Source organism: Solanum lycopersicum, chromosome 4, assembly GCF_036512215.1.
Source record: "Solanum lycopersicum chromosome 4, SLM_r2.1".
Taxonomy (NCBI): Eukaryota; Viridiplantae; Streptophyta; class Magnoliopsida; order Solanales; family Solanaceae; genus Solanum; species Solanum lycopersicum.
Window position 1 is genome coordinate 7,155,900 of NC_090803.1, and position 27,212 is coordinate 7,183,111.

General features: G+C 35.4%; 1 protein-coding gene across 3 annotated transcripts; it reads left to right on the forward strand.

Moving 5' to 3' along the window:
• The first annotated feature begins 1,389 nt into the window (after positions 1 to 1,389).
• Positions 1,390 to 27,212, forward strand: ABCA1 (ABC transporter A family member 1). Of its 3 annotated transcripts, none has more exons than XM_004236556.5 (40): positions 1,390 to 1,696; positions 3,981 to 4,060; positions 4,475 to 4,652; positions 5,195 to 5,277; positions 6,764 to 6,980; positions 7,939 to 8,153; positions 8,268 to 8,328; positions 8,454 to 8,540; positions 8,972 to 9,204; positions 9,284 to 9,398; positions 9,481 to 9,570; positions 9,855 to 10,075; positions 10,169 to 10,281; positions 10,848 to 10,954; positions 11,210 to 11,272; positions 12,229 to 12,315; positions 12,783 to 12,881; positions 12,956 to 13,140; positions 13,373 to 13,427; positions 13,531 to 13,602; positions 13,826 to 14,533; positions 14,614 to 14,792; positions 15,903 to 16,113; positions 16,672 to 16,755; positions 17,513 to 17,554; positions 17,647 to 17,743; positions 19,281 to 19,408; positions 19,517 to 19,621; positions 20,446 to 20,592; positions 21,440 to 21,703; positions 22,503 to 22,638; positions 23,878 to 23,957; positions 24,126 to 24,233; positions 24,445 to 24,595; positions 25,465 to 25,601; positions 25,702 to 25,776; positions 25,858 to 26,161; positions 26,269 to 26,402; positions 26,721 to 26,779; positions 26,868 to 27,212. In XM_004236556.5, exons 1-40 carry the CDS (start codon positions 1,577 to 1,579, stop codon positions 26,947 to 26,949), a joined length of 5,712 nt encoding a protein of 1,903 aa, XP_004236604.2. In that variant the 5' UTR covers positions 1,390 to 1,576; the 3' UTR covers positions 26,950 to 27,212. The 3 variants fall into 3 exon arrangements, with proteins under 3 accessions (XP_004236604.2, XP_069153137.1, XP_025886411.2); XM_026030626.2 differs by having other exon boundaries at positions 1,395 to 1,696; positions 5,199 to 5,277; XM_069297036.1 differs by lacking the exons at positions 23,878 to 23,957; positions 24,126 to 24,233; positions 24,445 to 24,595; ... (4 more) ...; positions 26,721 to 26,779; positions 26,868 to 27,212 and adding an exon at positions 23,392 to 23,527.

Sequence of the window (27,212 nt, forward strand, 5' to 3'; positions counted from 1 at the left end):
ATTTATGTATTTGTAGAAAGTTCAACAATTATCATAACCTCAATTTCATTTAGCGAAATTCTAGATATCTGATAAAATAATTGAGATAATTACACATTGATCATTACATTACTATTTTAGATACATAAATTTTATGCAGTAGTTTTGAGAAAGATTTGATTAATTTTTTTTTTATATTTTTAATGTAAAAATTATTAACGATTGGACAATATAACAAAAACTGATTGTGACGTCCAAAAAGCAGCCATAGATTAGGTTGGTTTCTTTTCACTTTCCTTATTTTGAATTTTTTATATTATGCTTTTTCCCCCTTTTAAACTTAATGTATGTGACAATGAACTTTTTTATTTTATTTTATTTTACAATTTGGTTGGACATAGTGATAAACACTAGTTTAATTGGTATTTATTTTTATAAATAAAATCCTTGTAAAAATGATAATAGAATATCTAATTTTTCAAAGTAGAATATGTATAAAAGTAGCTGTATTTTGTTTGAATTTTAGACTTTGAATAAATATTTATGGCAAGGAGAAAGTCAAGTATGTTGACTTGGAAAGATGAGATTTCCTAATATTTATCATCCACCTACAATAATTTTTTCGAAACTTTTAATGTTATTATACTAAAGTTTGATATATTTAGATTTATAGTAAAAAAATATTTTAATAATTAAACATTTGCTAGTAAAAATAATTTAATTTAAATACGAATTGTTGATAAAAGAATAATATAATATAATTTAATAATTCATCATCATTTTTGATGATCTTATCAATAATATATCGCACTTAAAAACAATCAAATAAAAATATTTCAAACATAAAAAAGAACTACATATTTCATGTCTATGTAATTTGATGAATTATGAAAGTTTTCTCCTAATTCTTGATATGTATATATATATATATTTGTCATTTAGCTTTTTGTCCTCTCATAGAATACTATTTTGGCATGTGTTAGTTGAGAAAATGACAGAAATATTCCTCATGTTTGAAGATACAATTAAAATAACCATCAAATATTCACTAAATTATTTTAATTTGTTAAGTTTTTAAAAGCTAATATTTTCAAAGGTATAATATTTATTATTTATTTCTAATGTTTGCTAGAGTGTGATACATATTTTTTAAGGTGTAATTTTTGCTATTAGACATTGTTTATGTCATGTTATATAATTAAGATTTAGTGAGTCTTTCTTGATATTATGATTGAATTATTTTTTATTATTTCTATTTAAAAAAAAACTGTTATAGTTCATAAATATTTGATGAGGACCAAAACTGTTTCATAAATACATAAAAAGGGACTATTTTGAACTTATCATCAAACATTAGGGACCATTTTTGTCATTTTTCTTCTTGTTAGTTTTGAGAATTGATTTCATTTTGACACAATAGAGAAAACTCATTTCCAAAAGTGATTCTTCTTCCTTTGCCACCTTCTCCACACTACCCCCCACCTTCTTTTCTGTTTTTTTCTGTTGACTGACTGAAGAATAAGGAGCTAATTTGAAGTTGGATTTTGCTCATTTTTCTGTTTAAATCCTTGAAATTGAAAAGGGGTTTAACAGAATCATGGAAAAGAAGAAGGAGAAAGAAAAAGAAGATATGAGGAATTCAAGAAGACAGCTCAAAGCTATGCTTAGGAAGAATTGGCTTCTCAAAATTAGACACCCTTTTGTTACCTGTGCTGAGGTTAGCTCATGCTAATTTCATACTTCAAAGAGTTTAAAAATAGGGAAAAAAGAATAAAGATTCAATTTTTTCTTTTGATTAAGGAAAAAAGAATCAATTTTTTGTGTGGGGTTTGCTTGAATTTTGATAATTTTTTTTTTATCATGGAGCATTTGTTGTCTAAAGTTTATATTGTTATATAAGATTCTGTATTTGGTGTTCATGTCTGATGGAGTGAGGAGATTATAGTTGCTCTATTTGGTGATCATCCTAGTAGGAGTTGTTATAATCCTGGAAAATTGTAATGCCCCCTGGGAAAAAAAGATTCTATTTTTCTTTTGATGAAGGAAAAAAGAATCTTTCTTTCTATTGTTGGGTTTGCTTGAATATATATTATATATTTTTTATTTTTTTTTATCATGGATAATTTGTTGTCTAACTTTCATATTTTTATTCAAGATTCTATTTTTGGTGATCATGCCTTGTTGTTAATTACTTATTATTTACTTTGTATGATGGAGTGAGGATGTTTTAATTTCTTCATTTGGTGATCATCCTCTTAGGAGTTGTTGCAATTCTGAAAAAAAAAAAAGATTCAGTTTTTCTTTGATGAAAGGAAAAATAATCAGTTTTTCTATTGTGGGGTTTACTTGAATTATGGTATAATTTTATCATGGACCATTTGTTGTTGAAAGTTCATATTTTTATCCAATATTCTGTTTTTGGTGATCATGTCTTCTTGTTAATTACTTATTTTCTTTCTATGATGGAGCTAGGAGGTTATATTTGCTTTTTTGGTGATCATCCTCTTACAAGTTGTTATAATCCTGGAAAATGATAATGTTCACTGAAAAAAAAGAGATTTCTTTTTTGAAGAAAAAAGAGTGAGTCTTTTTTTCAGGTTTTGCTTGAGTTTTTTGGTATATTTTTGTCATGGATCGTTTGTTGCCTAAATTTCATATCTTTATCCAAGATTATATTTTTGGTGTTGATTCTTTCTTGTTAATTACTCATTTTCCTTCTATGATGGAGTGAGGAGATTATAGTCTGCTTAATTTGGTGATCATCCTCTTAGGAGTTGTTGTAATCCTGGAAAATGGTGATGTCTCCAAAAAAACAAAAACATTGGTCCAAGTAGTCGACTTCTCAATTTTTATTTTTGCAGGTGTGTGTGGGGTGAGGGGGTGGGAGGGGTGTGTGGATGGGAGGGGATGCCGGAGTAAAGGGAAGACTGTTCTGTTAAGCATCAAATACACCACTAGGAAAAAGATGTAAGGGGGAAGCTTTAACAGGGAGCTGGCACTGAATCCTTAATGCCAGATTACTATTTGACTTTTGACAAACTGAGTTGAGCTCCAATGGTTCCAATGTTCTTCATCCACTGCTATCTCTTGTAGATAAAAATATTTGGAAGAATTGCAAAAAGAATAAATTGCATGCACGACCAGAGTTGAAATGCCAAAAGGACTAGAAATAGCTAGGGTATTCGTCTCACCTGGTTAAGCTTTGGTGGACAGAGTTTTAAATGCTACTTTTTACACCCCTTCCCCCTCCTCCCCAAAAAGAAAATGAATTTTACATGTTGTCCATCTACCATATGTTATTGGGCAACCGGCTTAAATACTGAATTACAAGTAGCAGTTGCGTAGGATTTTACTTACAGTCGTGCTACTATGAAGACAGTCAATGTTATCCATTAAAGATGTAGAACCAATAAGAAAAACTAAACCATGACAGGGGATCAATGAAATTAGTGTAAATGGTTCCTGTGGATCAGTACTGGACCATTATAAAACGTTGCATGTGAACTACTAATTTGATTCAAACTCTTATAAACCACAGTAGGCAAAAGGGGGGAAAAAGAAAACTTCAGAGTTTATGTTTTTGGCTTCTGCATTACATTGGGGATGCACATCTAAACAATTTAGGGACCCTGGTATTGCTGTAGAATCTGTTTCTTCCCTTCTTGTGATTATCCCTTCTTTAGTTACTGAATGTTTTACTCTTTTAGCAACTTCTACTGCTTAACCATTTCGGTAATCTGTAATTGTTTTCTTTTAATGTTTAAATAAATTAAATTGCAAGAATGTGTGGTGAATTTGATTACAATGACGCCTTAGTTTCAAACAAGTTGGGGTCAGCTATAACTTGTTTGGGACTGAGGCATAGTAGTTGTTTTTGTAATCAAATTCTCTTAATATTTTAGATTTCGTATTCTGTCCTCAGTGGGTTCTTGAGATGTCAGCTTTTTATTGAGAGAAGAGGGACTAATGATTTTTTTGTAAAATAAATCTTTTAACTACAGATTTTACTCCCAACTCTCGTTATGCTGCTGTTGATTGCTGTGAGGAGTAAATCTGATATCCGCATCCATCCAGCTCAGCCGTATGTTTTCCTCAACTTGCTTTTACGTACTCATAATAAATTTATGTTCATTAGCATTTCTCTCTGTTTGCATAGTACTTGTGTCTTTTGGAAAGGCTGAAAATGGAGTAGGACTAAGCATATTCAGGAAAGCATGAAGCTCTTTTTTCCTGCGCTATTAGTTAAGCGAAGCAACATAATTTATTTTCTACTGTTACATTTTCCAAGTGCCTGTATAAACATTTTGGGAGATCGAAGAGTGGCAGATATATACTAATAGTTGTTGACAATTTCTTCTGTTTCGTCCAAGCTGGTACACTGACTATTAACGTTTGTTAACAATATCCTGCTTAACAAAGCTTTACATTTTCAGTTGGTTCCCCGTACTTATGTCAAGATTCTTCTATCTGAAACTGGTAAACATGAAATATGCAGGTATATTCGTCAAGGGAGAGGGATGTTTGTGGAAGTTGGAAAAAGTGACACTTCTCCCCCTTTTAACCAAGTTCTGGAGCTACTATTGGCCAAGGAGGAGTATTTGGCATTTGCACCTAATACAGCTGAGACAAGGATGCTGATCAACGTTTTGTCTCTAAAATTTCCCGTACTGAGGGTATATTCTGAGATTTACCTCTTACTGAGGGTGCTGATCACTTGTCAATTGATGTGTCTGTAATGTGGGAAAGGGCATAATAACTTCCAAAAGATTTTGTTCTTTTGTATATATATATATATATATTGTGTTCTGGTGTAGAAGTGTTTGTCCACTGGTTCTCGGGGATTTCTCATTAAAAAAAAAAGGGTGTTCCATTGTAAGTCAATGGTTCCAATGGCTTGCCTTCAAAAGAATTTGATTTATAATATACTTTACCATTATTTTGAAATCTTACTCAGGTCAATTTCATTGTTTTATATTGGCTGGTGGGAACGAGGTTAACTTCATTCGCTATTGTAAAGGGCACCGTTGCTATGATGAATGCACCTGTATCTAAGAATGACAGATATCTGCTAGACTGGGATAAAGAACTGATACTGATCATCATTTTGTAAAAACAAGCATGTTATGATGAACTCAACTAGTCTGGCTGTCTCTTAGTTTGGTAGATCTCTTCTAGATTTTGTTTCAGATGATGCTTAGTATTTATTCTTTTGCAGCTAGTTACCAAAGTTTATGAAGATGAAGAAGAACTTGAAACATATCTACGTTCAGATCTTTATGCTGCGTATGACCAGAATAAGTGAGTTGTCTTTTCAACTTTATTTTGGTATATCTATATATGAGGATATGGCTTAGAAGTTGGTTGTAATGATTGTTTTTAATTAGGTAGATAATTTTATTACTGTTCGAAAAGCTCCCCTATACAAGCTGGACACCAAAAGAGGTTAGGAAACCTTCATCAAAGTATTTTTCTTTACAAAAAAACCAGTCTTAGATCTTGTGGATTCTACGAAAAGAAATTACACGCAAGGCTACATGATTGTTTTTAATAAGGTAGATGATTTTGTTACTGTTTTTAAAAGCTCCCTTATACAAGCTGGAGACAAATAAGTTAGGAAGCCTTCATCAATGTATTTTTTTTAAACAAAAACCCGAATCTTAGATCTTTCCCCAAATAGAAATTAGACGTGAGGCTATTCCTTAGATGTACAAAGTCATTTTTTATAACCGTGGTGCCTGAGCCAGCTTGCTCGCACCTCTACTAAATCCACCGGGTACCTACTATCGCCCACCTGCACATGTACAGGATAACTCTGTCCACCAATACCGGATAACTCTTGTCCACCTAGGTTTGGACATATAGGGAAAGATCACCTAGTTATTTTGCCTCCGCTAGGATTTAAAGCTGAGACCGCATGCCTCTCAACCAACTTCATTAACAAGTAGGCCACACCCTTGGATGCAAAGTCATATTCAATTCCTTGTAATGCTCTCCAATTTCTCCTTCCATACTACCCACATAAGGGATAACGGGGCAACCTCCCATGGCCGTGGTCTTCTCTTTCCTGCTTTTAAATGCGCAACTGTGCAAGGGGGCTCTTACTGTACCTGGTATCACCCAATGTTTCCTGGACCACTCTCCTGGACCCGACGCCACCTTATGATTTGGATGTTATGATACAATAGCTGAGGTTGGATGTCTTAAGAAGTCATATAGATGATACAGTTTATAGTATGCCATTGTTGCATGAAATGTTCTCTGGATTTTCCATTGTGTTTGAACATAAAAAGGTTTATTCTTTGAACTTTGAAGTTAAAATACCTGCTTGACTTTCTTCAAAGTACGTTCTGAAAATTTATATTGGAAGTTTATAATTTGAGGTACATATCAGAAGGATTCTTAAGAATGTTATATTGTCTCTTCATTTAATACATGTGTATCTGTACTTTATGCTTACATACCTATCAAAAAAATAAACTAAAGAGACAAGTACTTCATGTTTACATTACTACCACATAGATCCTGCTTGTGTGTAGCCAGAAGCATGAAAACACAATTAGGAAACATTTTCTCCTATGTTTTCATTTTACTATCTTGCTGAATGTTGATTTTCATTTTGTTGCTGTATTTGTGAAATTTAAGTTCTTGATACGCACTGTCTGATGGAAAATATTTGCTTTGGGAGGTTTCATGTGCCTTTCCTTATGGTATATCCATTTTATACTTTCATATTAGACTGAAGGATAAAGGCCAAGTTATCTTTCCTTTTCTTGCTTTTTTGTAGGAACCATACAAACCCCAAAATCAAAGGAGCAGTAGTATTTCACGAGCAAGGTCCTCAGTTATTTGATTATAGCATACGCCTAAACCATACATGGGCTTTCTCAGGATTTCCTGATATTAGAACCATAATGGACACAAATGGTCCATTTCTGAATGATTTAGCATTAGGCGTCAACACCATACCAATTTTGCAATATGGTCTCAGTGGGTTCTTAACAGTAAGAGTTTGTTAACCTCTCTGTTACCTTTCTGATCCAATGGTTATGTTAGTCGTTCTAATTTATTTATGTTCACATTTTATTGTTAGTTCCATGGAATATTTGGCTTAAACTTTTTAAGTGAAGCACCCAATCCATGTCTAGAGGGTGTTGTATTGAAGACATAATAAATTAGTAAATATCTCAAAAATAAATTAGTAAATATCTGACGAGCTGGCAGAAAAGATTAATTGAACAAGATACATGTTGCCTGCATTAAGATCTAAAACTTGTCGTATTTATCCTCTTTGGCTGCTTAATCTTTTGGATGAAGTAAAGAAACTGAGTTAAATATGACCGTAGGCTTATATCTTCTACTTTGCATATCCCGGTACAATTATGTGTCATAAAAGTTGCTAAAGGTCTCAAAATCAATTGGCAGGTTGTAACTTAGGGTTTCATTTCCACCCCAATACCCACATTTAGTACAGGTTTCTTGAGATTCTCAATATCTCTCTTTCTGTATTTCTTTATGGTCCGTCCTTACATAGTTATCATAGTTCGAATCGTGCGACTGCACAAGTATGAAATTGATTAAGATTACTAGGTTAGAGGAGCTATATGAGTTGGTTAAGGTAGTTGGATGAGTTGTCTCATTTTTAGTGCAAGCTACTTATATGGTACTCTAACTTACTGATTTTGAAGTGAGTGTCATATGCATGGACTGTAAGATAGTATGAAGGCGTTGATATGGAGGATGTTTTTAATCTGTGGTATGAGGGCAAAGTATTCAGGGGGTAACTTTGCATCATACATTAGGACAAGATCAAAAGGAGAAAAAACTTTGATGACAGGGTTACCTTCTTTGTGAAGTAGGAATTTGGTGTCTGCAAAATGTGATATACCTGTTCACTGAATTGATAGGCTGATGTGAGATTGACAATGTGTATGAATATTTTTCCTTTTTTTCTTTTCACAGCTCCAACAAGTCATAGACTCATTCATAATATATGCTGCTCAAGCAACTATGACGAACTTACAAAGGTTGCCTAGCCACTCTCTTGATTCAGATGCCCAGCTCAAGATACCATGGACTCAGTATAGTCCTTCAGACATAAGACTTGCTCCATTTCCAACTCGTGAATATACTGATGACGAATTCCAGTCCATTGTCAAGAAAGTCATGGGAGTGCTGTATGTGAATTCTATATTTCTCTTCTTCTTGAGTTCATATTGACTTTCTCCACTTATGTATGTTTTCCTGTGCTTTTATTATTCTATCTCATGCTTTGATATATTGGTTTGTAGGTACTTGCTGGGGTTCCTTTATCCGATTTCTCGTCTAATAAGTTATTCTGTCTTAGAAAAGGTATAGTATCTATGAAAAAGAATTGCTTTGTTTTTCCTCCTGAAAACATGCTCTTCACTGTCTAACTTGATGGCAGTTGTGGAAGAATTTTTATAGCAGTTATTTTTGGCATCTTTGATCTGTAGGAGCTCAAGATAAAAGAGGGCCTATATATGATGGGTTTGAAGGACGAAATATTCCATCTCTCTTGGTTTATAACATATGCTATTCAGGTAAAAAGGCAACATTGTCTCCCTAAAGACTAATTCCCCAACATAAGAAAGACATAATTGCGGGTGTTCACACACGACACCCAAACCAGAAGAGGTGGAAAAGTAAGAAAGAAAGGGAGAAGCTTTTTCATTTTGTATGACTTTATAGAGAAGCTTTCTTCTGTTGTATGACACTATGAGTATAGTAATTACTTCTTGATCTTTTGCTAACAAATGAAAATAAACGAATTAGCTCCTTGGAGATAAATAAATTGAATCACCTACAATTTTTTCTCCTGACTGATTTTAGCATCTGTTTTTTTTTCCCCAAAACCCCTGTCATGAACCATATCATGTCTGAGTTATGCTGTTTATCATTATTGTTTGGTATATTGATCTTTCATGACATAAGTCATCTGTACTTCGTGTTTAATATTCTGTTTCTTTGGCAGTTTGCTCTTTCTTCTGTGCTACTTACAGTATGCACCATGAGTACCCTGTTTCAATACAGTGATAAGACCTTGGTGTTCGTGTACTTCTTTACCTTTGGCCTCAGTGGAATAATGCTCTCCTTTATGATTTCCACGTTCTTCACGAGAGCAAAAACCGCGGTAGCTGTCGGGACCCTTACTTTCCTTGGGGCATTCTTTCCCTATTATACTGTCAACGACGAAACAGTCTCTGTGTTAGTCTTCATTCCATGTGATTTTGTAGTTGTAGCGATATCTGCAGTGCATAAAACTTCTTGTTTATTTCTCATGTAGGATAGTGAAAGTGATTGCTTCTTTCCTTTCACCTACGGCTTTTGCATTAGGATCCATCAATTTTGCTGACTATGAGCGTGCTCATGTTGGACTCCGGTGGAGTAACATGTGGCGGGTATGTTCTTTCAGATTTCTATCTTCTTTTCTTATTCATTTCCTGCACATCACTGCCTTGTTTATTTATATTAGTACTACAGGAATCTTCAGGAGTGTGCTTTTTGGTCTCTCTCCTGATGATGTTACTTGACAGTCTGTTGTACTTTGCAATTGGTCTGTATCTTGACAAGGTAACTCTTCTGGACTCAGTTGAATATTTTTTAAATCTTCTCGATTCTGCTTTCCTCTCCCTTTATTTCCCATAAGTTCCCCAACTTACTGTAGTTGCTGGCTTTTCCTCTTTCGCTTTGTTTTTTCTTAAAACATCTTTTTTAAAATTTAAAAAGACCATTACAGCTTGCTAATTTGAGGTTCCTGTTGCTTTTACATATTTTATTCTTTTGGAGTATTCTATAAAGCTGCTATTAATGGTATCATTTAGGATGAGTTTGAGAAGTTTTACTTATCCAATCAGGTCCTCCACAAGGAAAATGGATTTTGTTACCCATTGCATTCCTTGATTCAGAAGTGCTTTGGGAGGAACAGAAAAAACAGAAATAATTCTGCATCCACCTCAGAAGTCAAATTCACTGAGAACTATGATGAAATATGTAGTACTGATTTTATAAAAGATGTATCCAGACCAACTTTAGAATCAATGAGCTTGGAGATGAAGCAGCAAGAATCGGATGGCAGGTAAATTTGTGTCATCTGAATTTTTAAGATTTTAGGGCATGTAATGGAATATGTGTTTCTTTGTCTTACAGTGGTACTTCACAATATTTCCAGATGTATTCAGATCAGGAACCTACGAAAGGTGTATGCTACAAACAGGGGAAACTGTTGTGCTGTTAATTCCTTACAACTGACTTTATACGAGAATCAGATTCTGGCGCTTTTAGGTATCCATGATTGGTTGTCTCTGCCATTTTATGTGTCTTCACTGGATCATTAATCTCTACTTTTTACCAACAACAAGCTGGACAGTAGTCCTCAAAGAAAAATGAGGGTCGAGAACAAGTTTTGGAGGACCAATGATTAGTTTAACGTGTACAAATTTTGCTTTATCTTTAATTTCCTTATTATACGACACAGCAGTGTCTATTAGAATGGTACAACTAGAATGAACTTTTAAATGTTTTTCTCTTGGTTTGTAAGATAGCTCAATGATGTCATTTTAGAAAACCATGTACTTTTGTATGGTCTTATTTTTGCCTTACTTATATACAGGTGTGTTTTCTCCCTTCTTTAATGAAATTTATTACTTAAAAAAACAAAAAAGATCATGCAAAAGCCTGTGAAATCTTCTGTCTGACTTTGTCAGATTGTGGGCATTTCATTTCACAATTCTTTCAAGGAAAAATACCTTTTACTAGTTCTCTTGAATTTCTTATTTGTTTTTCTTGCCTGCTTTATATCATTTATTTCTCTTGATTATGTTGATAAAAATAACTTCTTTATTTTGAAGGACACAACGGGGCTGGTAAAAGCAGTACAATAGCCATGCTTGTTGGTCTCATTTCTCCTACTTCAGGAGATGCTCTGATATTGGGGAAGAACATTTTAACTGACATGGTAAATCACACATTGAGATCCTCATATTTTGACAAGATTGTGAGCCTTGAAATGTTCATATGAGCCACTAGGAATATGTTTGCGCGTCTTTTTGTGCCTGTTCATTAAACCCAAATGAAGAACTTGTTTAGTGGATCATTTAACTCAATGAAATTTATCGTGGTGGTTGCTATTCTCTTATTGTTCATTTTGAGTCTCTTTTGTTCAGAGCTTCAGATACTTTGGTTATCTAACTTAGTTTTGTTGTTTTAACAGGATGAAATACGGAAGAGTTTGGGAGTCTGTCCTCAGTATGATATTCTTTTCCCTGAATTAACAGTAAGCAAATTATTTGAATGCTGTGGGAGATGCTATTGATACTTCCCTCTTTGTGAGAATTTCAATTACCTTGTTATCCACATAAATGTCTAGTTGACTGTGTTAATTCTGAATTTAGAAGTATTCACTTCATTTTGTGCTTCATGTGCTTCTAATTCCCTACACTTATATTGAGGCGGTATCATCTAGAGGTGTTCCTTATCCTTCTATTGAAAATTTTAACTGTCAATCAATTAACTAAACTTTTAACCCCAAGTTAGTTAAGGTCGCTGATATGAAATCCTCTATATCGATTCTGCTATATTCGAGATCATCTATACCAATGTTCTTACATAATTTCTTTAAAGGTAAATGGGGTTTAATAACTCTCACATTTATATATACACTAACATACAAGTCTTTAGCTGTAACCAAAAGACTGTATCAACAGCTAAACCTTTATCTCAACTAGTTGGCAGTCTATCGTTATGAAGTTTCTGAGGAATTAGGGACATCTATTTGGTTATCTTTGATTAATTTTTGTAACAAAGACATATCTACCTCAACAAATTTGCCCACTATTCCTGAAAAGTTTTATTTTATCTTCTGAATACTGCAAATAAATAACAATTCTAGATCACACCTGAAATATCAATTAAAAACCAGTATAGAACCAAAGATTTTTGAGCATATCTGGTGATCCTATTAGTTCTACTACTATTACAACAACAACAACAACATATCCTGTGTAATCCTACAAGTGGAGTAAATAAGTTCTTCTACATAATGATGATATTTCTATCAAACCTTTGCTGTATGATGATGTTTCGGGACATCGCCGAAACTCTTCTGTTGCATGGTCCATTCCTCTGATATGTTTCTATTTTTTTTAGAGGTTCATGTGCTCTATGCTTTTAGTTGCGAGTGTATACTGTCCCCTATTCATGACCATATCGTGGTTAAATGATTTTTCCCAGGTGAAGGAACATTTGGAAATATTCGCTGATTTAAAGGGTGTTTCTGAAGATTCTAAGGAAAAGGCTGTGACTGAAATGGTTGATGAGGTGAGTTTTTCCCTGAGCATTATTGAGATAGCCGATAAATGGATTACAGTGCTATATCTTCTTGAATCTTGAATGTAGATTAAATTATCCTCCTGTACAAAATATCTGGTGTCACTTTTTTTCTAGCAAGATGAACTAGTGGTACTTTAAACTGATTGATAGAGCACCAGATACTTTTGGAAACTAAAAAGGCTGAAAAGGTCCTATGTCGTATCATAAGTAGTTATAATCTGAAGTTCTTTTGTTTACTTTATGCAATACAAATGACTTTCCTGCATAGAGCCTTCACATAGGATGAGTAATTATTGATTGCATGAGCCCTGTTTCTTGATAATTATAACAAATATAGCTTCTCTCCTTTTCCTTGGTGGTCCTGCTTGTTAAATAGTTTCTTCCATGGCTTAATTCAGAACTCATCCTTAATAAGCTGACCGTGGACGGGATGCTTGTTCTTTATGTTTCATTAGGTTGGATTGGCAGACAAGCTTAATACTGTTGTTAAAGCTCTTTCTGGAGGTATGAAAAGGAAGTTGTCCCTTGGGATAGCTCTTATAGGGAACAGTAAGGTTAGTCTGGGTTAAACAATTTTGTTCATTGATTGTGCCTTGAAACGTCCTGAAAATTTTGGTCCACTTCTTAGGTTATTATTCTGGATGAACCAACAAGTGGAATGGATCCATACTCTATGCGGTTAACTTGGCAGCTGATTAAAAGAAAAAAGAAGGGAAGAATTATATTACTTACAACACATTCCATGGATGAAGCTGATGTGCTAGGAGATCGGATTGCTATCATGGCCAATGGTTCTCTAAAGTGCTGTGGAAGGTATTTCTCTTTGCAATTGAGAACTTCAGTTTCTTTTGGAAATTTTTTTTCTCCACTTGGAGTTATAGTTTTATAGAAGACATGGCGCTAGGCAAGGTGTACTCTGCTACCCTTACGAGGAGTGACCATCTTGAGACTAGTTGGCCCTCTCTGTAGCCATGAGTTAATGCTGCTTTTATAATTTAATGTCCTTTCTGAAATTTATCAACCCAAGTTTTCATTTTCTTGACAGTTCAATCTTCTTGAAACATCAGTATGGGGTTGGTTACACTCTTACTCTGGTTAAGGTAAGCTCATCTTAGCTAGGTTAATGATACATAAAGTTAGGGCCTTTATCTCTCAAAATAATAATTTCTAAGATTCTTGGTTGTGTATTGCTATTTTCTGCAGACTGCACCAGGTGCCTCAGTAGCTGCTGATATCGTTTACCGCCATGTACCTTCTGCAACATGCGTGAGCGAAGTACTTCTCTTTCTTCAATATTTAATTTTTCCCTTCCTTTGCCCTTCTTTCTCATTCTATAATAGCTTCCGCATTGATGTGTTTTGACTATGGAGTTTGATTTAGGATGCCTACTTGCATATTGAGCTCAATCACATAAAAAAAAGGAGGAAAAGAAAAACTTTCTTTCAACAAGAAACTTTTGTTAATCATGCCAAACAGTAAAAACTTTCTCCTATTTTAGGTTGCAGCAGAGGTTTCCTTCAAGCTTCCCCTAGCATCCTCATCCTCCTTTGAGAGCATGTTTCGGGAAATAGAGCGCTGCATGAGAAGATCCAACACTGGATTTGAAACAACAGACTGTAAAGAGGTAGGCAATCTTGGCATTGAGAGTTATGGCATATCTGTCACAACTCTGGAGGAAGTGTTTCTGAGGGTTGCTGGTGGTGACTTCGATCAAGCGGAGCTCCTTGAAGAGAAAGCTGATCCAAATTTATGTGATTCCATTGATTTAAAAGTGCGCCAAACTAATGCTCCGAAGACATTCTTCCCCTCCAAATTATGTGGAAACTATTTTGGAGTCATTTGGTTTATGGTGACTTTAATTTTTTCAGCTTGTAATCTAATATGGACTGCAGTTTCAAGTGTCATTAGGCTTGTAACAATGCAGTGCTGTTGCTGTTGTATACTGTCAAGGTCTACTTTCTGGAAACACTCGAGAGCCCTATTTATTAAGAGAGCGAAATCAGCCCAAAGAGATCAGAAAACAATTGTATTCCAGCTGTTAATTCCTGCTTTCTTTTTGTTTCTTGGTCTGCTGTTTCTTAAGCTTAAGCCACATCCTGATCAGCAGCCGGTCTTCTTCACGACCTCGTACTTTAATCCTTTATTGAGTGGTGGTGGTGGAGGTGGTCCAATTCCTTTTGACCTCACCTCTCCTATAGCAAAGGAGGTCTGTTTACTATTTACGGCCGCATGTTTATTCTTTCTAATCATACTTGAAGGTTCTTCATCAATGCTTTGACTGTGCAGGTTGCCAACCATGTCCATGGAGGCTGGATCCAAAAGTATCAAGAGACAACATACAGGTTTCCTGATTCTACCAAGGCATTGAACGACGCCATAGAAGCAGCAGGATCAACTTTGGGCCCTGTCCTACTTTCAATGAGTGAATATCTGATGTCTAGCTTCAACGAATCTTATCAGTCAAGGTGAGTTACTTTGAAGTGTGTGATCACCAGATATAGAAGCAGCTTAATCTGTTAGAGACAGTACATTATTATTTAATGAAAACATGAATTATTATGTTTTCACTCGTGACAAAAGGAAATATAATCATAGTTTTCCTTGGTGAATATTGTTAAGAACATGGGGTTTGGGCTTAGCTCAACTTCATAGTTAGCTCATGAGGTGAGGATTGTCCAAGATCATAGCTGGAGACACCGTTCCATTCCCTTGATCAATATGAGATACTTGACAACCTTTGTATGCTAAGTTTTTGGACATTGGTGTGTGTATAAACTATAACATGGGGGCCCTAGATTGGGTAACAAGAATTTGGATGGGTTTGTCTCTAACACCATGTGAAATATTGCGAGTATCCAACTAAAACCTTACGACAATAGGTGGAGTGGTCGAGGTTTATATAAATGAGGGAATGGGGATAAAGTGTACTATCTAACAACCTTTAATACATGGTGGGTTGAGGCTTTTTTTTTCTTTGCCTAACATGCATAAATATGCTTACAACATGTTAGGTATGTGACTTCTTTTTTGATGACAAGGGAACCCGCAACCACTACCCTTTGGGTGTGCACCAGGTAAATCACACTCCTATGCAATAGCTCCAAACCGCACTAGGCAACCATGTGCGAGGAGCTCGACCCAGATGACCAACCCCTACTTTTGCAGGCAATTAAACATGTGACTTCTATCCCTAACACATGTATATGTGCTTACAACAAGTATGCCTAACATGCGTAAATGTGCTAACTCATGGAATGTGATGCATTTATCAATAACACATAATGGTGGTTGAATTATTTTATTGTGAAGATGAATTACAATAACAAAAGTCACTTTTACAAGATATTCTGTACTACCCTGGGCATCTTTTATGGTCAGAAACCTCCTATTTTCTTTATCCTATTTCAAATGGAAGTAAATGAAATCTCATCACATTCCGGTTGAATATGATGTTCATATTATACATCCTACTTTTTCCTGATTTGCCTGCAGTAGTTATTTATTTAGCTTGATAGGTCTGCCAAATGAATTAGATTTTCCTTTTTTAAATCAGTTTCACGCATATTCTATTGCAGGTATGGAGCGATAGTCATGGATAATCAGAGTGGTGATGGGAGCCTTGGGTACACTGTTCTATACAATAGTACTTGCCAGCATTCTGCTCCTACATTTATCAATTTGATGAATTCAGCAATACTCAGGCTAGCTACACAAAATGAGAATATGACAATTCACACTCGTAACCACCCTTTGCCGCAGACGGCAAGCCAGCATCAGCAACATCATGTATAATTTGCTATCATTTTATCATTGAAGACATTGTAGCATCCTACGTGATCTGTTGGTTAATTGTTTCCGCTGCAATATTCTTTTACTGGCTATTTCTCAAAGAACAAGCAATGGTGAAGTCATGCTTGCTGGGCGATACATTATTCCTGTAAATAAAATTTAATATGATAATCTGTCAAAGTAAATCTTGGGTTAAGTGGTGTTGCAGGTTGTTTCACGGGTTTAAGTTACATGTGCTATATGTAACTAGTAAAACATCATCTATAACATGTCTTATCTAACAGTTCGTTTTGATTTCTGGAAGTTACGTGCCTATCTTTTACTATACGTAGATTCTGTACTCGAATCTTGTGCAGATTACTAATGTGTGAAGCTAGTCTTTTACCACCGACACATACTCTTTTTAACCATAAATAGTTTCGTGAAATAACAAGTTGTCAACTTACATTTCCCAATATTTGATTGACACTATTGCTTTATAATACATCAGTCAATGATGCAATCCTGAATTTGCTTCTTATTTGGTTAATCTTGTATCCTTCATTTGTGTTTTAGGATCTCGACGCCTTCTCTGCTGCAGTTGTAATCACTATAGCCTTTTCTTTTATTCCTGCCTCATTCGCGGTGGCGATTGTCAAGGTAAATTTACTCTTTCTCCTAGCAATTTGTATTGCATTTAAGAAATGATATTTATAGGTGTTCTTGATCCCACCGGGTGGATCTTACTTTGATTGAAAATTAAAAGAGCTTAGTATCTAATAATTGTAAGTGGTGTTGCTGGAAAGTCTGGGTCTGAGTATACCTTGCTCTTTAAATAGAGAGGGATTCGGAGGAAGAGAATCTTTTATGAAGTAATTAGAGGTGCTGCCTTATTAAACAAAAGTGTTCAAAAGGTGCTCCTTGTATAGGAGTTATTAGGCTAGGAAATAATCAGTCTCTTATTAAGAAAGTAAGTCTTTCTATGTTTGAATAGAGAGCATCTTAAGGTATCCCATAGAATATTTTATATTAGTTTCTGTATTCAAGTACAATGATAGGGGACCCTTTGCGTAACGGGCTTGAGCTGTGGAAACAGCCACTCACAAAAATGCAGGGTAAGGCTGCATTTGTGGTCTGGACCTTTCTCGGACCCCACAAATAATGGGAGCTTAGTGCATGGGATGCCCCTTTTAATGCACAATGATTCTAGACATGTGTGATCTGAACTCATTTTCCTTATATTCTAACGTTTCTCACTAAGAAATAAGACATAACAATGGTGCTCATCCATAATTGGCGTGTTCATTTGTTCTGGATGTTATTTCATCCTTGAAGGAGTGATTTCTGTAATTTGTTTAAGTTGCCAAGTATATGTTGGCTGGAAACTAATCGTATTCATTTTTGTTTTTTTCTGTAGGAACGTGAAGTGAAAGCTAAGCATCAACAGCTAATCAGTGGGGTATAGTAGCTCTCTCATTGACATGTCTTGGTCTATCCCTCATTTTAAGAATTGCTTTCTTAATGATGCTTTCATGCTTTCAAATTCTGTAGGTGTCCATACTCTCATATTGGGCTTCCACATATATATGGGATTTCATCAGCTTCTTATTTCCTTCATCATTCGCGTTAGTTCTCTTTTGGATATTTGGTATGCTGCAGTCTGACCCATCTGTCTATACATAAATGAGTTCACATAAATGATTGATTGTCAAGAGTTCTTCATTTAGGTTTTAAATAAAAAGTTTAGAAGAATTTTGCTAAAGCGTTCACTTCTCTTAAATTGTTACTATGCTCTTCATAGATTGTACTATTTCTGTTGTAGATTGCAACTTTTTATGAGATTCTTGTGGAGAAGTTTCAGATTTCTCCTACTATGCATTGTGAAAACATTTCAAAGAGCCATTTCATTTATGAGATATCATTTTTAGATTAAAGACCTCAGGTGAAAATTTGAAATACCTGACAGGTCTACTTAACAGGTTTATCCCGGGTTTTGATCAAGTAATAAATGATAGTAGTAAATCATATTTGATGAAAGAAAAAATAGAAAAGTTGGATCCATAGTTGTGATGCATTGTTGTGGATCTCAATTTCTTTCTAACTTTGTGATTCTGGATACATATGTCTTCAGTTAGTTAATATCTTCTATCATATCCTTTGTTGGTTTAAAGAGTAAGGATTTTGTTACTTTTCGATTCACTCTCCTCTACCATTTGTCCTTAAATAGTTGTTTTACAAGTCTGTCTTATAATTCCTTCAGCAGCATCTTTGTCATTTCACTGTACTATTCCCAAGTTACTTGATCTCTCACATAAGATTGAGATAAAACCCATAGTTACTCTGTCGTATCTAAACTGTGTTACTTTGGCTGGTTGGATATGTGATGGCAGAAAAGAATGTTAAGAGTCCCACATTGGTTGAGGGTATGGTCTATTGTCTCCTTGTAGAGCTATTTTTGGGGGTTGAGTTAGATCGCAAGTTATGAAGCCATATTCAATCATGGGCTTGCGGGTCGGTGTTAGAGTCATAGTCTTTGGATATCCTCATCTCATGAGCTAGTTTTGGGGTTGAGCTAGATCCGAGGTCCATTTTCTAGCATATGTTATACGGATCACTGGTTATCAGTAGAGGTAGAGGTAGGCTGAAGAAGTCTCGGGGAGAAGTTATTAGAAGGACATTGCACATCTACAGCTTACCGAGGAGATGATTCTAGATAGAAGGATATGGAGGTCGAGGATTAGGGTAGAAGGTTGGTAGGTAGTCGAATCAGTACCTGTTGTTTCCTTTGCTTCAATAATCATATCATTTATTGTTGCTACTTGGTTCTCTTCTTAGTTGTTTTTAGCATGACTTCTTCGCTATTATATTTGCTTCACATACTTGATTTTTGATATGTTTACTCGAGCCGAGTGTCTGTCGGAACAACCTTTCTACCTTCACAAGGTAGGGATAAGGCTGCATACACACCACCCTCCCCAGACCCCACATGTGGGATTACACTGGGTAACCTCCTAGTCGAGGAAGGTCATCACTTATATGGGACATTCTTTAGTATATCTCATTAGTTCTATCCACTTTGTGACGTATACCACATTAAGTTGTATTATTTTTGTTTCTTCATAATTACCTTATTTCTTAAATCCGATTTTCACTATCCAAAATCTTAAAAGGAACTGTTTCTGTAGGTCTTGATCAATTTATTGGAAAGGATTCTCTCATTCCAACAATTCTGTTGTTTCTTGAATATGGACTAGCAATTGCTTCATCAACATACTGCCTCACATTCTTTTTTTCCGAGCACAGCATGGCTCAGGTATATGTAATGCAGGATATCTGAAGATTTGAGCTGTTGAATATTTTTTATCATGATACCAATCGGAATTCTTTTTTTTGCTGATCCTGATATTGTTTTTACATGCAGAATGTCATCCTTCTCATTCAAGTTTTCACTGGCCTCATTCTTATGGTTCTATCGTTTATAATGGGATATATAAATTCTACAACACACTTAAATTCTGTGCTCAAGGTTGGAAGACCTAAAATATTTCTTTTTCTAAATTACTATATTTTGTTATGTGAAATGGTTTTAGCTTTAGAATTGAAGGACATCCTTTAGAGTGTTTTTCTGAAAAGAATTATTTAATAATTGTCATTTCCATGCATTAAGCTACTGCTACTGCAGATAGTAGAATCTCTAGCTCCTAAATCTTTGTACCCTTTTGATTTAAAAAAGGACAGCCTGGTGCATGAAGCATCCTGATATTATGCAGGGTCTAGGGAGGCCGGCACTCCAAGGGGGATGTAGGCAGCCTACCTGGACACAAGCATCAGTAGCTGATTCCACGACTAGAATCCATATCCTATTGGTCAAACTAGAAACAACTTTACCATTGTTCGAAAGCTCCCTTTAAACTTTCTGATGCCAAAATTTGAAATATGGAAATCATTTTTCTCTATGAGCTTTACATTATTAGTCACATGGAAGCTTTCCCTAGATAGCAGTAAGATCAGGGAATGACTACTCTAGTTACAACTTAACATTAAGCGAGTATTTTACAAGTCCTAAATCAATTATCTGGAAGGAGAAGAAAAACTAGATAAACAAAAAGATGGAAAATTTAAACCCAGTACTAATCAATGTACCGAAATGTACTCTTGAAAAGACCTCCTTTTCACACCACTCTAAAGTATGCTATCACCAATGGAAATAACAAATGAAATACTTTAGTTGGATTGCCAAGTAAGATATCGTTTTGTTTCAGAGACTCATTATCTAATTACATTTGAGTAATGTCTCTTCTTGTATTCAGTAGCATATGTGATCCTACTAACGAGGGACAATCTTTTCAGAACTTCTTTAGACTGTCACCAGGATTTTGCTTTGCTGATGGATTAGCTTCATTGGCGCTTTTAAGACAAGGGATGAAGAATGGATCTAGAGATAACATACTTGACTGGAATGTGACTGGTGCTTCCTTATCATACTTGGCTGCTGAGGTAGTCATCTGGTCTGCTGACTAATAACTTCATTGCAGCTTGATCATTTTTTTTCTTTGGAAGAAGTATATCTTATTTCAGCTTGATCATCTCGTAGCTACTTCTTAAGAAAAAAGTTCATGTGTGCTATATCTTCTGGTAGAGGTTTTGTTAAGTTATACCTCTGTTCTCTCCTCGTGTGATGGAAAGAGACAATTCATTTGTTGAAAACAAGTGAGATTCATCTCCACCAGATTGTATCATTTATGCTTAAATATGCTAAGATTAGGTGCATTTTTTACCTCTTCTGACATAAATAGTTACCTTGCTGTTTGCAAGTTCGAACCCAGCAGACCAAAGCCTAATATTTTGGAGACGGGAAGAGGGACAGACCCATTATCACCGAATTTGGAACCCTGTTCTACTGGTCCTTGGGGATTTAGTTATCACCACATAAAAAAGAAAAAAAAGGGCTACTCTGTACAGCCAATCATTTCCACCATCTTCATGGACTACTTTATCACTACTACTCTGAGCTTGTACATGCTGACAATGGAATAATTCATTGACTGACCTCAAATTTTGCACAAGCAGTTTTGTCGGTTGAGATCTTCATTTGGTAGTCATATTTCTTCTTGGTCTTTTGTAGTCTTTGATCAGTTCATGCAAGTTTTGTGATTTATACATTCACATATATTATGTATTGTAAGGAACAATAGTTTTTCTCTTAGCATTATTAACCCCCGTCGTGTCTTCGTTATTCATGATTTTCTTCCTTGCTTTCTGTATGCCACCTCATTTATAGCCTTTGCTAAGATCTCTTAGGTTTTAAGAGAACTTTTTGATTTTGGATAATCCATCAATGCAGGCCATTGTGTATTTCCTTATAACTCTGGGGCTTGAATTCCTGCCTCAACAAAAAAGAAATCTTTCCAGAATTCATGAGTGGTGGAAAAGCTTGGGAAAATCTAGGCGTGCTAATTCCTTTGGGTTTTCGGAACCTCTTCTGAGATCATCCTCAGGGAATGTTGCTTCTGAACCCGACGAGGACATAGATGTTAAAGCAGAGAGAGACAGGGTTTTGTCTGGCTCAACTGATAATGCAGTTATCCACCTCCGTAATCTTCGGAAGGTATGAATTTTCTCTTTCCTGTTCCATCTCAAAAAGAAAATCTCTTTCCTGTAGATCAAAATATTTGTGTCTTTTTGTCAAAATGTTAAAAATATTTGAGTGTTAATTCTGTTCAATTACACCCAAGGTTGTGGCCTAGTGGTCAATCAAGTCGGTTGAGAACCATGAGGTCTCTAGTTCAAATCACCGTAGAGACGAAAGAAGAACACTAGGTGATTTCTTCACATCTGTTCTAGCCTGAACATCCTTAGTGGACAGTGTAGTGAGAGGTGGGCAGGTATCCCGTGGAATTAGCTGAGGTTTGAAAGCGGGCCTTGACACCAATATATCAAAAAATATAAAGGGAAACTTACATAAATATACTATATTAAAAAAATATTTACCATTTATAGCAATAACATTTGTTTTTACTTGATCACTTTTAATACATTATAATAAAGTTCTAATACATATTACGGGGAACAATTTATTATTCACATATAAAATTGATGAATAATACATTTATCACTCATTTTAATACACTTGTAACACAATGTGTCATTTCTTACCAAACAAGCATAATATATTTTTAAAAAAAGTCATAATACATATATATTGCATACATATTCACTGTAAATGCATATTGCAGATTTAACATAGTATTGCTATGTATTGTTACAAAATGGTAATAAATAAAAAGTATCGCTAAAATCAGTAATTATTTATTAAAATGTATTCATCCAAGTAATTTCCCCCCACCCCCCCCCCCCCCCCCAAAAAAAAAAAAAAAGAGTGTTAATTATGTATGCATCTTTTTCAGGTCTATCCCGGAGGGAAGTCCCATGTTCCAAAAGCTGCTGTCCATTCACTGACTTTCTCTGTCCAAGAAGGAGAGTGTTTTGGGTTCTTAGGAACTAATGGAGCAGGAAAGACAACAACACTGTCAATGCTATCTGGTACAATCTGTTCTGCAGCATTTTATTTTATATGTTAAATAATTTTATTAACAAATGGGGAAAAAACCTGTATACAAGCTGTACACCGAAAGAAGAGAACCTACATTAACGTATGGTTCTCAACAAAAGAGACCCAATCATCTATACAAATAGGGACCTTATAAGTACACCAAAACGAAACTAGAGAGGAAGCACTACTCTATAACTTAACAAAATCTTGCTCCATGCCTTCAAAAACCCTCCTATTTCTTTCTTTCCAAGTGACCCACATGATTGCTATAGGGGAAAACACTCCATACCCTTGAGCTTCTCTTCCCTCTCCTATGAGTCTTGCAAAGCCTCCTTCACTGTGCCCGGCATCACCCATTGCATCCTAAACAAATTGAGGATCACCCACCATAACCGATTAGCCACCTTGCGGTGCAATAGGAGATGATCTATATTTTCACCTGCACTCTTACACATAAAGCACCAGCTAACGTAGGTGATCCGCCTCTTTCCCAGATTTTCCGGTGTTAAAATTGCACAGCTGCCAACCATACGAAGAAACAGACCTTCCTTAGGGGTCCAAATATAGTCATGGGGAAAAGTACCTTCCTCTCTCACTAGTAACCTCTTATAGAAAGAGCTAACGGTAAATAATCCATTTCCACTCTCTCGACAGCTCCATACATCCGTTAAATTGTTAGGAGTAGCTAGCCCATACAAAAATTCAATCAGATTATGTGATTCTTCAATCTTCCAATCATGCAGGTTCCTTCTGAATCTTAAGTCCCGATGAATAACCCCCTCAAGAGACCACCAATTATTTTGGACTGTCGTCTCTCTTACAAAATTTATTCCATGAAGTAGTCTTGCGTCCAGCTGTGAGTATATGCATGTTTGTGATAATAGAGAAAGCCTACACTCTGCAAAACCACTTTATATTAATATCATCAATTTCCGGAAAACAGCCTGGCTGTTGACAAATCTGTTTCTCTTTGTAATTGGTGGGTTTAAATTTTTTAAAGTTCCTTAGGTACTTTAATATTATGCTCTTTTTAAACATTTCATGTTTTTGTAAAACAAAACAGGAAGGATATTTCTTCTAACTAGTTATATCTGTGATTTAAACTACTTATTTGTTCCTTCCGGCAAGTATTGTGCTTACATCCTACTGTGCTTCTACTTTTTTTCATTTCTTTTTAAACAATAAACCAACTTTGGGTCCAAATATTCACTTAAATTTTACTATTGCAGGAGAAGAATACCCTAGTGATGGAACAGCATTCATTTTTGGTAAAGATATACGTTCAGATCCCAAGGTTGCTCGTAGGCATGTGCGTATCGTTTTTCTTGTATAATGAAGTCAGTTCCATTTTGCTGTCGAAGATTAGTTATCAAAAAGATGAATTGAAAGAAAAAACTAAAACAGCTAAATCTAGGATATTCTCAAAATAAAATATTAGATCTATAGCTAATAAACTTTCTATGTCTTCTCCATGCAGGTTGGATATTGTCCTCAGTTTGATGCTTTACTAGAATTTCTAACTGTGCAAGAACATCTTGAGCTCTATGCTAGAATTAAAGGAGTACCAGAGTATGATTTAGAAGATGTACGTCGCTCTTGATTTCAAATGTCCAAAAGTGTACTCTAAATTGAGGCTATCATAATTTAGCTAAACTTTCATTACTGCAAATTAGTCAAAAAGTAATCTGCCATGAATTTGGTACTGGAATTAGAGCGTGAATATCTTCTTACGTCTGTTAGCTGAAGTTGTCGTTGTTGACCATCAAATGGTTTTTAACTCTTGTAGATCTTGACAGGTTGTTATGCAAAAGTTGCTCGATTTTGACCTGATGAAGCATGCAAATAAACCATCTTTTGCCTTGAGCGGAGGAAACAAGCGCAAGTTATCAGTTGCAATCGCAATGATTGGAGATCCTCCTATCGTTATTCTTGATGAGCCATCCACAGGTCGTTAATTACCTCTAATTTGCTATACTTATGTTTGTATTTTTTTTTTTCATTTTTTTTATCTCATTCATGCTCAGACTCCAAATCAAACTTAATACTCCGTTCGTGCCTATACATGTGAAGGCGTTTGACAAAGCATAGAGTTTAAGAAATAAAGAATGATTTTTTAAACTTGTGGTCTAAGATAAGTCATATATAGATGTGGCTATAAATCATCACATTAAAAGTAAAGAAGGTATTCTAAAGTTAAATTGTTACTAAATATAGAAGAATGTCATTATTTCTGTGACTGACTAAAAAGGAAAGTGTGTCACATAAATTGGAACAGAGGGAGTCATATCTTTGCATTACTAATTACTGTCAATTTACTGCAAAGTAGATACATTTGCAATGTTTGCACATTTACTTATGTTTACACAATTAAAGATGCTTTTAAGTATTTTGAAATCTCACATACCGAGGAAGATTCTTTCAATTTAATGATGATTTCAATTATAAACCTCTTTTCAAACATCCCCTATGCGGGCTATGTATGTGTGTGTGAGTGTGTAGGTATATATCTATAGCTCTCTCTCTTTCTCTCTCTCTCTCTCTCTCTATATATATATATAATATACCCGAAATTCTATCAGTCAACAGATGATTACATATCCCATAAACTACAAAAAAAAAACCACTTGATAATCGAGGTATGAGGAACAACAAATAGTAACAGAAATTGAAGGACAAGAAACTACAGGAGCAATACTACGACTACTTATGTAAACTAACAGCAAGCCGACACACTCAACACACTGCTACCTACTAACCTTTTACTCTAATAGATGCTTCTATTACAAAATCTTGATTTATTTTGTCAATTTTTCCAGGTATGGATCCTATTGCCAAACGTTTCATGTGGGAAGTTATATCTCGTTTGTCAACTAGACGAGGAAAGACAGCAGTAATCTTAACCACTCACAGCATGAATGAGGCTCAAGCTCTGTGCACAAGGATTGGGATAATGGTATCTAATCAGTGTTCTTCTTACATTATCTACATATATCCATTTTCCAAAGGCCTAATTCCATGATTTTTTTCCCCTCTTATTCCTTATGCATCCCAAGGTTGGAGGCAGGTTGAGGTGTCTTGGTAGTTCTCAGCACTTGAAAACTCGTTTCGGAAATCATCTTGAACTAGAGGTACTTGTGACCGTTGTTTTTCAGCACTCATTTTTAACATCATTATATGTAACTGTAGATTCTTTCTGTATATATCTTCAGGTTAAACCAGTTGAAGTCAGCTCTATGGATCTGGAAAATCTCTGCTTAATAATTCAAGAAAAGCTATTTGATATTCGTCCTCACTCTAGGAGTATAATAAATGACATTGAAGTTTGCATTGGAGGTAGTAACACTGTAGTCTCAGGAGACGCATCGGCGGCAGAAATAAGCTTATCAAAGGAAATGATCATGGCTGTTGGACAGTGGTTTGGCAATGAAGAAAGAGTGAAAGCATTAGTATCTGCAACTGAAGACTCTTGTAAGATTTTCGGTGACCAGTTGTCAGAGCAGTTGGCTCGTGATGGTACGTCAACCTATTTCCTTAAGTTGTCTCCAATTCACTGATAAGTGCATCTTATGTAAGTAATAATTTATTATTTTCTTGCCTGTCTCTTCTACGAATTATGCCAGGTGGACTTCCGTTGCCGATATTCTGTGAGTGGTGGTTGGCTAAGGAGAAGTTTACCAAAATCCATTCATTCATTCAGTCTTCATTTCCTGACGCCACATTTCAAGGTTGCAATGGATTGAGTGTCAAGTATCAGGTAATTGCCTTTTGAACATGACGGAGCTCTTTTTATCCGTAACTCCTCGTTAGGTTGATAAATAAGATGATACTTTTCACCATCCATACAAAAATCGTTCTTTTCTAACCAAGAGCGTGTAGACAATCAGTGGCAGAGCCAGAAATTTTATTGAGGGGTATCAAAATATAAAAAAGTAGACATCAGGGAAATCAACCTATAGTATTTAACCTAGCCAAACAATGTAATCTTCCAATGACACCCCTCAGCATAATATTTGTAACTTTTAACATGTGGACTTCATCTTCAGCAACTGATGAGTTCTTAAAATTGTTTCAGCTCCCTTGTGGAGAAGGTCTATCACTCGCTGATGTTTTCGGGTACATAGAGAGGAACAGGTACGCTTTCCTTCATACTTGGTTCTTTTACGAGGTACATTCTTATGTTCTCAATGCTGATCAAGTTGCAAACTTTTAAAATCAACAGAAACCAGCTCGGGATAGCAGAGTACAACGTCAGCCAATCAACACTTGAATCGATATTCAATCATTTAGCAGCAAGCTCGTGAATCCTCCTTACCACATCCAATAGCATTGTTCCCCTCAATCATTTTTTTCCCAGTTCGAAGAGGGTCTACTTTTTCTGAGAGATCGACATTTTCGTTCAGTGTTGTCGATGGCCTCAATGATTTCTTCCGGTGATTCCCTATATGTAATGGTTCTTTCGCCCTGTACAGTAAATATGATCACATTTTACCTTTAACACAAATTAAAATGTAGCATGTTCAGATCATGTTATTGTATTCAAGTGCAGCAGCATGAGTTGATGATC

Coding starts and splice junctions, on each gene's coding strand:
- ABCA1 (XM_004236556.5), top strand. CDS start 1,577: ATGGAAAAGAAGAAGGAGAAAGAAAAAGAAGATATGAGGAATTCAAGA. Junction 9,399..9,480: donor GGTGGAGTAACATGTGGCGG/GTATGTTCTTTC, acceptor TTAGTACTACAG/GAATCTTCAGGAGTGTGCTT. Junction 13,428..13,530: donor ACACTCTTACTCTGGTTAAG/GTAAGCTCATCT, acceptor TATTTTCTGCAG/ACTGCACCAGGTGCCTCAGT.